At 40.0% G+C, this 12313-nt stretch overlaps 3 protein-coding genes across 3 annotated transcripts; all 3 read left to right on the top strand.

Annotated features, from left to right (window-relative positions):
* The first annotated feature begins 304 nt into the window (after window positions 1-304).
* Window positions 305-4039, top strand: LOC125023233 (B2 bradykinin receptor-like). Its single transcript, XM_047610367.1, has 2 exons — window positions 305-452; window positions 2581-4039. Exons 1-2 carry the CDS (start codon window positions 433-435, stop codon window positions 3611-3613), a joined length of 1053 nt encoding a protein of 350 aa, XP_047466323.1. The 5' UTR covers window positions 305-432; the 3' UTR covers window positions 3614-4039.
* A 151-nt stretch (window positions 4040-4190) lies between these two features.
* Window positions 4191-8770, top strand: LOC125023234 (B2 bradykinin receptor-like). Its single transcript, XM_047610368.1, has 2 exons — window positions 4191-5502; window positions 5655-8770. The coding sequence occupies exon 2, from the start codon at window positions 6953-6955 to the stop codon at window positions 7976-7978; it is 1026 nt and encodes a 341-aa protein (XP_047466324.1). The 5' UTR covers window positions 4191-5502; window positions 5655-6952; the 3' UTR covers window positions 7979-8770.
* A 644-nt stretch (window positions 8771-9414) lies between these two features.
* On the top strand, window positions 9415-11532 carry bdkrb1 (bradykinin receptor B1). The gene is made up of 2 exons (XM_047611486.1): window positions 9415-9544; window positions 9997-11532. The coding sequence occupies exon 2, from the start codon at window positions 10000-10002 to the stop codon at window positions 11104-11106; it is 1107 nt and encodes a 368-aa protein (XP_047467442.1). The 5' UTR covers window positions 9415-9544; window positions 9997-9999; the 3' UTR covers window positions 11107-11532.
* Window positions 11533-12313: the final 781 nt, after the last annotated feature.

Genomic DNA, 12313 nt, shown 5'->3' on the forward strand with positions numbered 1-12313 from the left:
ACATATAACCAACTTGAGTGGCTGCATACGGAAAGCAAAGTTAGTTTCAGGCCAGTGTCACATTTCACCACTAATGATGCAGGAGCTCATTCCTCCAGTACGAACTGGAATGATTATGTATATCTGGATACATTCATGGTCCCCTGAAATTTCTACCCAGTCATAAAACATTGCATCTGATTACAAACTAAAGACATGCTGTTTATGGTCCCCTCAAGAGGAGGACACAAACATCAGAGAGCGTGAAGACTGATGTATGACTTTTTGAGCCACACAAATAAACTTTCCTTGCAAAAATGGATGACATCACTTTAAATGCAGTTTGCTTTAAGAGGGGGAGGCAGCAACAGGCAGGAGTAGAGTGAGAGGTGAATGCCAGTGACAGTGTAGACAGGAATCTGGACATTACGCATCTGGACATATTCAGGAGAGATGACTCTTCAATCTACGAGGTATGTATAAATGAACTGATGCTTTTCAATACTTCGTGTTATCGTCCAATATGTCTAGTATTCTTGGTATCATTTTGCCTTTTGTCTGTAGCAAAAGGGATGGTGAAACGATGTGCAGGCATCTGAGAAGGAAGTTCTTGCGAAATAGCATGTTTGATGATAGGCTGCAAACAGTTTATGCCCAGAAAGAAAATTTTGATTTGTCCCTACAAGCTGAAGCATATCTGTGTGCATATCATAGAGTCTTATGGAAAACATGAGTGAAAAGTAGGCATCTGTTTTCTCTCCTTTGTTGCTATTGATTTAGTTTTTGTGATAAAAACTGAATGTTTTCCATCTGCTCTGCGCGTATTTCAGAGTACCTTCTGCATTTAATTTGCCTGCAGCCGTAGTGCTACACCCTTCCTAATGAACAAATACTAATTAAAAAAAAAGGGAAGATTCAACTGCTCTTGAATTGCAAATTTCACTTGTGATGACAAGAGTAGGGTGCCATGTGGCAAAGAAGTTGGCTTTCATGTAAGGGCTTTTACCAAGGTCACTTACGAAATAAATGAATATCAGGTTAATTATTAATACGTTAATGTTGTTTTTTACTGTTTATATCATGAGCTTTTCACAAGAAGCAGCTGAGCAGACTATTTAACATCTTCTGTCCGCAGGCGTTGCAGCAGCAGTTACTAATCAGTGGAGGGGAAGAGAGATGGTTGCTTAACGTTACATTATGTGATGCAAAGTATCATTTCAGAAGGCCAGTGCACTTATTACCGCTTGTGTGTCCAGAGGATGATGCGAAATTTCCACAGAGTCCACAGATAATTTCCTAAACCGTTTTTATTGCAAGAAATATTATCCACCATTCACTCTATTGTCCAGTTCCTCTGGTGTCACCTCCTCGTGTCGCATCTCCTTCTTCTTTTCATATTCTCTTCTCTCTTTCTCTTCTGCTGCATCCCAAACCAAATAGGTTAAAAGTTGACTATTAAATCACTAATTTTTTGTCAACTGTATTGCCGTTGTGATAAATACACTGTGAAATAACTTATGTTCTGTGTTTCTGTTGCCACGGTTACCAAAGGGTTTGAGCCAGCTCATTCATTTAGAACTGTCATCAGGTAATTTGACCGAAACGTCTTTAAGGGTGTCCATTATCACTTTTTAATGTAGACCCCGCAGCCAATCAGAATCAAGGATTCACCCAGACCATGGTATAAGTTATGATAATGCACAACAGATTATCAGATGGGTTTACTGCACATACTGCACAATAACATGCCAAAGGGATTTCTGGTGAACAGACAGAGCCTGTTGCTTGTTAGTGAGATATGGCAATCAAATCAGAAAGAGGTGCAAGATTTATGCGGGAAGTCTGGCTGAAAGATACAATCTAAGGCTGCAAGGCAGCAGGCAGTATTTCACAGTTAGTTGAACAGTACTGAACTGTAAATGAACTGTTCTTGTGTTTTTTAACTTGAGAAATCCCGTTGGTTTTTTAAAGGTGGATTTAACGCAGTGATCGGTTCACTACAGAAGTAATCTTAAGCAAACACTACTGAGTTTGTCTCTGCTCCTGTGGAAAGTAAAGTCAGGGCAAGACCCCATCATCAAGGTATCCCTAGTTAGCAGAGGTACATAGCTGAACTTTGTGAAATACAAGAAACAAGAATCGCACACATGAATGAGGAGTGGTGAAAATCTGTGTTTCTTTGGGCTACAGTTCATGTTATCATCATTAACCATGTACACATTAATTACAAACTTTGTTAGTGCCAAATGATAAAGATCATTTTCATTTAAACAACAGTTCTTTGCCCATTTCAAACAAAGCTTGAAATATGTAATATGAGGAAACTGAAATCAACAATATGAAAACTGAAAACTCTCACAGAGTAAATGAGTCGTTGGGGCACCCAGCCAATAGCTTGGCATAAATCCTGGAAAGTGTGAGAGGCAGCCAGCTAACTGCGTGCTAGCCATAACCACACACTCTGTTTACTATAGACAAGAAACTTCTCATTTCTGCAAAACAGAAAATAAATGTGATGTACCAAGTGTTTAACTATTGCCATGTTTTAATGTTTAATGGTTTTTTCTTTTTTGTATGTGTGTGTGTGATATCCCCTCTCAGCATCCCAGTCTACGCCACCACACTACCGTATGGAGACCAAAACGACACCAATGTCACTGATTGTCCAGACTTAGACATCTGGCACTGGCTCAATGACAATCAGCCGGTGTATATTCTGGTCCTCACTGTGCTGGGAATCTTATTAAACGTGATCGTCCTGTTGGTTTTCTGCCTCCACAAGAAGGCCTGCACTGTGGCTGAGATCTACTTGAGCAACCTGGCTGCTGCCGACCTTGTCCTGGTGTCCTGTTTGCCGTTCTGGGCTGTCAACATCTCCAATAATTTCAATTGGCCCTTTGGTCAATTCATGTGCAAAGTCGTCAATGTGGGCATAAAGATGAATGTCTACTGCAGCATCTACTTCCTTGTTCTGGTTAGCATAGATCGCTACATAGCACTGGTGCATACGATGTCATACGGAAGAATGCGCAGACCAAAGTATGCCAAACTAGGTAGTCTGCTGACATGGGGTTTCGGCTTGCTCCTAAGTGTCCCTGCACTCGTCTTTAGGGAAGTGAGACATTTCCCTCAGTATGGTATGGTATGCTTTCTGGCCTACCCAAGCCACACCGTAGAGCTGCTCTGTGACGGGATGTTGATAGTTTTTAGCTTTATAATTCCAATTTCAATTATCACATTCTGCACCTACAAGATCATTCAGGCTTTGCATGTCCAGGCAATAGAGAGGATCAACGCAGAGAAGACAGAGCAAAAGGCCACCACTCTAGTACTGGCGGTCCTTCTGGCCTTCCTCATCTGCTGGGTACCATTCCACATGGTCACCATACTGGATGTGCTCCTACGAGCTGAAGTCCTCGGAGGCTGTCACCTATCGGGCGCCATCGACATCTGCAACCAGATATTCACCTACTTAGCCTTTTTCAATAGCGTTCTCAATCCCATCCTCTACGTCATTGTAGGAAAGAACTTCCGCAAAAAAGTGTGGGAAGTCCTCCATCAGTGGAGTAACAAATCGAAAAGCACTGAGTCCGTACGTTCAAATCTGTCCTCTACGCTGAAGACTTTGGTATAAAAGCAGAAAACACTGACTGAGGTGGGCACTCATTAAAAAAAAATCTTTCCTCAGTGTTAATAATTTAGTTGACAGTTCATGGTTAAAGGTACAGTAGGTGCAACTATGTGTGTTGATTGTGTGTTGTGTTTACTATTATTTAGTCTCAGCTGTATAAAACTATTATCCTGTATATAATTTATCTTATGCTAGAAAAACTTATGTTTTATACTTTTGGGGCCCGGTGCCTTGCGCTTAATTTCTATTGAGAGGACCTGCATGCACACAAATGTAGTGATGCATACCTGCCTGGTCATTGTAAAACATTTATGTAAATGTTATTGCCATGTGTTACCTTATATTCCTCATCTCATCTCTATAAAGATGTAAATAGCATTTGCTTTTCTCAGGACATAAGCTTAAAATAAAACATTCACATGGTCCTTATGATGCATTTAAATGTCAATTTGAAGAAAAAGGAGAACAACAGCTTGCTAAATAATTTCTGGTGTGTCTGACTCACTGTCTGGTTAAATCTGGACTCTGTCACAGAGTTTCCAGTGGTGACACACAAACATGCTGCTGTGGCTGTGTAGACATCAGTTTTCTTATTATACATTTCTCCTCGTGCCGCCTTTTAATGGTTCAATGTTGACTCAGTGTGGGCTGTGGGCAAGGGTACACCCTTTGCTTTCCTATAAAAGAAGGCATGTCATGCCAAACAGGAAAATCAGGCTCCACCACAACTGCGAGGGTTGAAAATTGTTGAGGGCCATAAAAACATACAGGGAGACAAAGTTACCAAAAATGATGGAATGTCCAAAATGTCAAAAATACACAGTTTGTCCTCATTTGAATGTATTTTTGTCTGACTTTCAGAGAAATACTACCTTGCATTTTAATCTCTAGTTTCAAATGAGTATATATGTATATTATTTCCAAGTTCAGGCTCCAAGGTTATTGATTTGTTTGCACGGAAATTAGTTACAGTACCTTTGTGGACAAAACTGTAGTGCACACCAAGAAATCAGGATTTTAAGTTTCCAGCTGTTATACTTTCACCATCCAATACACTTTTTCCACACACAGTGGCAGGAGTACATCACAAACCTTCTAAGTGTCGACAAATTAATCCATGATGGAAGGGCAATAGATGCCAACCCCATAACAGCACGTAATTTACCCCAAGATGAAAGGGGATGTTCTGTGATAACAGCCAGGGTAATTTCTTAGAATATCAATTAAAAGGAATTTATTCAACTAAATTTTTTTTAATATCCATTAACTGAAGCAAACACACATTCTGCACAAAACCATTAGCTCAGTATTGTTGTTGCACAACATACACACAAAGGAACCCACCAGACAATCACACATTAGCACTGGTAGACGTAATACGCTGTTTGGATTTTCCAGCTCCACTGGGATGTGATGGGTGTTGGTTTTCCTCCCCTAAAGAGCTGTAGAACGCATTGTGTTGTTTTGATTGTGGTCACCTTTTTCCTGGATGTCTCTCTGACACCGTGCCAAAATGGTATGTACGCCCCCGCAACTGCAATTAATTTTTTCTTCTTTCGAGTGGAGCTAGCACATTGTTTTTTTTTTTTGTTTTTTGTTTTTTTTTGTCAGGCAGTTGGATTGTAACTTGAGTTGTATTAATTCGTCATCTTTGGTGGTCTGGAAGAAGAAAATAATGTCTTTGGATGTCCAAGAAAAGCTTCTGAGGGTCAAGATAAAAAAAAAGAAAGCTATGCAAAAACAGTGACAGCAGTTATGATTGGTGTATATTTTCCTTTTACCTGCTGCCAAAGGACTGAGAAGCCTTCGAATAGAAGTCATTCTGTTATGTATGTTTATGACATGGAATTACTCTGACTCCCAGAAGAGGGAGACAAATGTTCTTCCATATGGTTTAAATTAACAATCAGTTGAGAAAAAACAAACAAACAAACGAAAAACTTGAGACTTGACTTGGACTTGAAAGGTTAAGGACTCTGGACTTGACTCAACTTGGGACATGATAACTTGAATGACTGGATTGTTGTTCATTTCATGATTTCAGTTTGAATATGAAATATAAATTAACGATCTCAATGCGAGCGCACGCTGGGAATGGTGTTGTACTGATTGGATGACGACCCTGTTAATCAGTCATGTCCTCTCTACCACTCTGCCTACCTACCTCAATGATCTACCTACCTACGTTTTGGAGACACACGCCCCCCTCTCATATCATACAGGCGTTTTTTCGCCGTGAGCTAGAAAGGTGCCAAATGTCATTGCTTTTGCACATGTGAAGAGAAACGGTAAACTGCAGAATGCAAAATGTGCAAAACAACGATTTCAGATTGCTTATCAACAACGTCAAACTTTGTCCAGCATTTTAAAAGCCATTCTGCCTAGTAAGTGCTTGTAAATTAGCTAATATTAGCTTGATATGAGCATGGACACAGCATTTTCAGTACTTAAATTTGGTTTCAATAAACTGACTGATGTGAGCACGCTGTGCTTATTTTTTACTGTAAATGGAATAGTGAAGCCTACACGGGAGCTGTGCAGTAGTGGTTACAGGTGCAGCTTGGGAGCCCAAGGGTCACGATGACCAAGCACCTAACCCCCATTTTGCTCCCTGGAGATGGTTGGGAAACTGAGTTAGGTAAATATAGTTTTAAAACAATAAATATGGTTATAAAACAGAATACATTAAGAATAAATTTTGTATAAAAAGTCAAAAAAAACAAAACAAACAAACAAACAAAAAAAAAAAACATCTGCGCTGATTCTACACAAGAGCATATTCAACCAACCATGGAGGGATTTGTGTTTGGTCTAGTATAGTATAGTAAAGTATAGTATAAGAATAGTTTTAAAATGTATTTGTGGTTTGTGATGTTTGATTCCATGTATTTTACTCAATGTATCAGTAATACAACATCTTATCTTTTAAACAGGTTGAATAAAGGGGCCAATAATATTATTTCACAGTTACTAATATCTTATATTGTCTATTTAGTAAGACCGTATTCTGCAGACTGTAATAATGTGACGACTTGACATGGACTTGACTAAAAACAGACATGTTATTCGCAGTATCTGTTGCTAAGACTCCCCTGTTTGACAACGGCATGTTTGTGCTGTGCACTCCCAGTGATAAACCACCATTATTTAGACTCCATTAAATCATTATCTTTTCACACAGAAGACAAAGGACTAGACATCTGCCTAGAACCTGTGTTGACACAGTTGAAAGGTTCCAATAGAGTGACTACTTTTGAGCCCACCCCCATTTTGCTACCCCTTCAAACCGTGCTAAAGTGCCACAGCTTTCCCAGCGACCTCAAACCCGGCAGGTGAGGCGTTATGGAGAATACCACAAGAGCTGAGCTTGTCTGCAACCACACAGATGCATGGGACTGGGTGTACACCATGCAGCCTGCTTACATGTCCATCATCTGCCTTCTGGGAATTATTGGCAACTCCTTTGTGCTTTGCGTGTTCTGTCTCCAGAAGCGGCGCAGCTCTGTTGCCGACATTTACCTGAGCAACCTGGCAGCTGCCGATCTCCTCATGGTTTCCTGTCTGCCATTCTGGGTAGCAACCATTATCAACAAGTTCCACTGGAAATTTGGGGAAGTCATGTGCCAGCTTATCAACATAGTCATTGGGATGAATTATTACTGCAGTGTGTTGTTTCTTACAGTTGTGAGTGTGGACAGATACCTGGCCCTCACAAGACCCCTCTCCCAAGGCAGACAGAGGCAGGCCCTGTGGGCACGCGGGATTTGCTGCAGTATCTGGATTGCAGGGATCTTGCTTAGCTTCCCTGCTGTCCTCTTCCGCTCCGTGGAGTTCTTCCCTCATCTGGGCATCGACGCTTGCTACGTAGCATACCCCCACGAAGGCTGGAGACTGCGCTACAACATGACTGTAACCATAGTGGGCTTCCTCATCCCTGTGCCTGTTGTGTCATTTTGTAGTTACCACATCACCAAAGCCATTCGAAGGAGTCAGAGGATGAGAAAAGGCAGCAGAGGGAGTGTGGAGAAGAAGGCAGCACATCTGGTCCTTGTTGTTCTAGCTGTGTTCATATTGTGCTGGCTTCCCTACCAGATTCTAATCTTCCTGGACACTTTGGATCACTATGAAGTCATCACTGGATGTACTTGGGCATATGTGTTGGACATTGGCAACCAGTTAGCCACTTACCTTGGTTACAGTAACAGCTCATTGAATCCTTTTCTGTATGTAGTTGTTGGAAAGCACTTCAAGCAAAGGGCAAGGGAAGTGTTGGGAGTCTTAATGTGCCAGAGGAAACAACAGTGGAAGAAGCCTGGTCTTTCAAATGCTAATAACTCATCGAAACAAACAGAGACTTCTAAAATGTAGATCTATCTGTACATGAGTAGCAGTAACTGTGTCTACCAAAAAATAGGTATGAAAGGAGTTTCGTTTTACGAAATTTAACCGTGATCCTTTCAACATCTTGCCACTTAAAAAAAATGTTCAGTTATTTGGAAATTATGTTTAAGTTCCTCTATGTGCATTTGTGTTGAAATTTGGTTTAATTTGGCCTGGCACAGGAATGAAAAACATTTCAAAACAGCCCGGCCTCTTATGAAGTTCACTTATCATGTTGCAACTTGTGTGTTCATTCCACACCAAAACCACATGCTTCCGTCTTCCAAAACTGAACAAATAAGATCTGACATGTTAAGTGGGGTTAACTGAGTTTGTTACAGTTGGACAGCAGTTACATCAATACATTATTAGACAGATAAATTACAGTCGAACTTGTTTAGGAATTACTACATGAGAGTGTAGGCAAGAAAGACAGAAAATAAATTTTTTTAAATTTTAGGGTTATAAAAAAACATTTTGTAAAGATAAGTTAGGGTTTTAGTGTCGTCAATAAAGTTGCGTCTGACTATCAGAAGTATGTTGTATTTCTGTTTTGATAAGGGTTGTTTATGTTGGCTCATAATGAGCCAGCTTTTTTCCCAGATGGTTTCAATAAACTGACTGATGTGAGCACGCTGTGCTTATTTTTTTACCTTAAATGGAATAGTGAAGCCTAGACAGGGGCTGTGCAGTGGTGGTTAGAGGTGCAGCTTGGGAGCCCAAGGGTCACAATGACCAAGCACCTAACCCCCATTTTGCTCCCTGGAGATGGCGTACTTGATGCTGCAGTCCATTGGATGAGTCAAATGCAGAGACTCATTCCTTCGATGATACCATTAGGTATCATCGAAGGAATAAAAATAAAATTATAAAAACCTTCAAACCCATATTAATTAATAAAGAAATACCATTTATACATTTAATATTGTAGCATTTGGTTTTTTTTCTTTGATTTCATTATGTTAGATAAATTAGACAAATGAATCAAGGATAAGTCTGCCATGCGAAGCCATTAACCACAGATAAACAGTATTTTTTAAAAGGCGGAAAGAACGAATTAATGTCAACATTCAGCATCGAGAAGGGTATCATAGACTCTGTAATCAGGCAATAATCCTGTTTGTTTTATCTGAGGATTACATTTATATGTAGTGTCTTTCCTTTCCTTCCATTTTGAGGAATGCTGGTTACATGATAATGTTATGTAACAGTATGACGTCAGTAATCATTTTTACTTTACCGAGACTGTACCAGAAATTAATAAACCATTATTTTATTTTTTATCTTAAAGTTTCCTTAACAGTCGCCGTGTTCAGTGTAACATACTCACAAATCTTCAGGAACCAGATTTTGACGTTTTCATAAACAAAACCTCAGGCCAAGGGTGTGGAAGAATGCAACTGTATATACAAAAAACGCTCATAGGAGATCACCCCTCGGCGTCACTCTGCACTTCCACCAGATGCTCCACATATGCAACTACGCATCTGTTCAGATGTGTCTTTTATCATTTAGCAATTGGACAAAAGGTGGAACATTTTCGTAAAACGTACGGTAAGAACTTTTTTTCCTTTTTGTGTTTAACGGATGGTACACACCACTTGTCTTTTCAGAAAAAGTTAAAAGTGCTACTGGTGAATAGGTCTTTCTTTGACACACAGGGATTACATTATGGAATATTTAAAGTCAACTGTTAAATGAACAGTTAAATGACATTATTAATGCGGGACTGTCTGTCCTCCTCTCTAGAATTACAGGTTATTAACTGAACAAAGATGCCATCAGATTAACCAAATTTGTATAATTTATGTGACATTTTAAATCTTGTTTTATTTAAATTTACACGCTCGGTTATGAATTCAAACTTTTCTTATTTGATTTTACACATTCAGTTTGAATATCAGATTATATAGCACTGTATAGCACTGAAATGACATAGAATTGCATATTTAAACCCAATAACAGCTTTTCACTACCAAGTAATATACAATTATTTTATTTCCTAGCTCATGGAGTCAGTGGAGCATATAAATATGTCGGCAGTGAGGTCGGAAAACAGCACCGCATTCCTACCATTCACTACGCTGAAGTCTCCAGTCCTCGCAGACTGGGAGCTCGTCCAAGCCATCGTTCCCCCGTACGTCTTCATCTTATCCCTCTTAGGCCTTCTCTTCAACAGCTTTGTCCTTCTGGTGTTTGTAGCCCACAAGGACCGACTGACTGTAGCGGAGATCTATCTGAGCAACCTGGCTCTGGCTGACTTCATACTCTTTTGTGGGCTCCCTTTCTGGGCGATGAACATCCTCAACAACTACAACTGGCCGTATGGAGACGCCCTGTGCAAAATTGTCAACTCCATCATCATCGTCAATTACTACACCAGCATGTACACCTTGGTCATGATTAGTATTGACCGCTACTTTGCTCTGGTGAAGCCCATAAAGTCCAGATGGTTCAGACGGACAGTTTACGCAAAAGTGGTCTGCTTCATCTTGTGGATAATCGGGCTCTTGCTAAGCACGCCAACCATGGCTCACAGAAAGGTGGAGTTCGTGGAGGAGTACGTGATATTTGCCTGTATGCTGGATTACACTCACAGCTTTTGGAAGTTAGCCCATCAGATTCTGATGAACATGGTGGGCTTTGTTATCCCTGTCCTGATCATTGTTTTCAGCTCTGGAAATATAATCAGGGTTTTATCTCAGAGAAAGGAGAGGGTAGGTTTTCGTGACACAAGTGACACAAAGGCCACGGTGTTGGTGTGCACTGTCACGCTGCTATTTTTATTATGTTGGGTTCCTTTCCATGTATTCACCTTCCTTGACACACTCTGTGATGTCCAGGTGTTGGATGAGGAACTATGGTTCCACACTCTCGACATAGGAGGACAGTTTTCAGTGTATCTTGCTTTTCTCAAGAGCGCATTGAACCCTATGTTTTATGTCTTCTCCGGGCAATACTTCAGGAGGAAAGTAAGCGCCATCTACGGAAGGACTAGATATCAACGTAGAGGATCAGACATGACCACATATCAGCGGTCAGTTGTTTCCACTTACATCAACACAACGGAGCAAGTTAAGGCTGTGCTCATTGTTAGTGGAAAACACAAAATGTGACTGATAACATCCTGCCCCTCACTTCCTTTTCTGCTTATGGATAAAGTGATACGATATGGAGTTATGGCTCTTTAACTTATTTCATGAAACTCGATTATTACGCCGTCATATAGTTGAGTGGCACTATGAGAGCATGTTGAGCGTTGTGCTTGGAGAAAATAATGGACGCCAGTAGAGATAATAGATGGAAGCTGTTGGAGAGATGAAAGCAGACTTTGAGTTTACTATCGTAATTGCACTTGTATCATGCACTGTGGTCACACAAAAATGTATCCAGAGTGAGTCTTTTGCGTCATTTAATGAGTCACTGGGCTGTTATGTTTCTTGGAAAAAGATGTAAAACGAAACCCTCCAGACTGTCATATCTTGTACGGTAAGGGTGTGCTTTGCATACATATTACAAAATTAAATAAGATATTATTGTGCCTTGTTTGTGCTGTGATCATTTTTAAGATTAATTAACTCAGTTACACACATTAATCCTGAATGTCAATATGGTATGGTATAATGTGGTAGGTCATGAGCCTGATGGTTTTCCTATGATATGTTCTTCTCTTATGCTATTAGGTTAAGTGTAACTGCCACTGTGCCATTTCCAGGGCTCTATTATCTAAATTGAATAACATGAACAATTACATGTTGATTCCATCCAGGGTTTGTTCTGACCTGGTTTAATCTCATTTTTGCAAGGGAGTCGCAGCGATTATCCCATTTCCCTAGCTCTCACTGAAAGATTCCTGGAAAGGAGTCATGTGCACTTTGCAGAGGAAAAGCCAAAGTTGTGTGTCATTTGTCTTGGCACACAACACTCAAGATTATGCCTAAATTCTTTATTAAAGTTATTGAATATGTTTATTTATTTATTTTTTGTGTGTGTCATCAGCAGTTTATTTTTATCTGATCGGTTTCCCTGGATTTTCCTTCTTTTTTTGGTGTGGTGGTTTGGTTTTCACATTAAATTCAGAGGAAATAGACTGGACGTGGTTTACAAATTGCCACACCCTTCTTTCCATTATCATAACAAGCTTACCAACAAGGGTACTAGAGACCTATTTCTATCTGTTGCATTGTGCCAGTTCATTTGTGAAAATGAATGAATGTTTGATGAACACATCAAGTAAAGTAAAGTCACGCATTGGGATTCAAGTGTTTCTGACAAAATGGCACGACACATTACTAACATTAATTAATTAATTATCAGCAATAA

This window comes from Mugil cephalus, chromosome 17 (assembly GCF_022458985.1).
Source record: "Mugil cephalus isolate CIBA_MC_2020 chromosome 17, CIBA_Mcephalus_1.1, whole genome shotgun sequence".
Taxonomy (NCBI): Eukaryota; Metazoa; Chordata; class Actinopteri; order Mugiliformes; family Mugilidae; genus Mugil; species Mugil cephalus.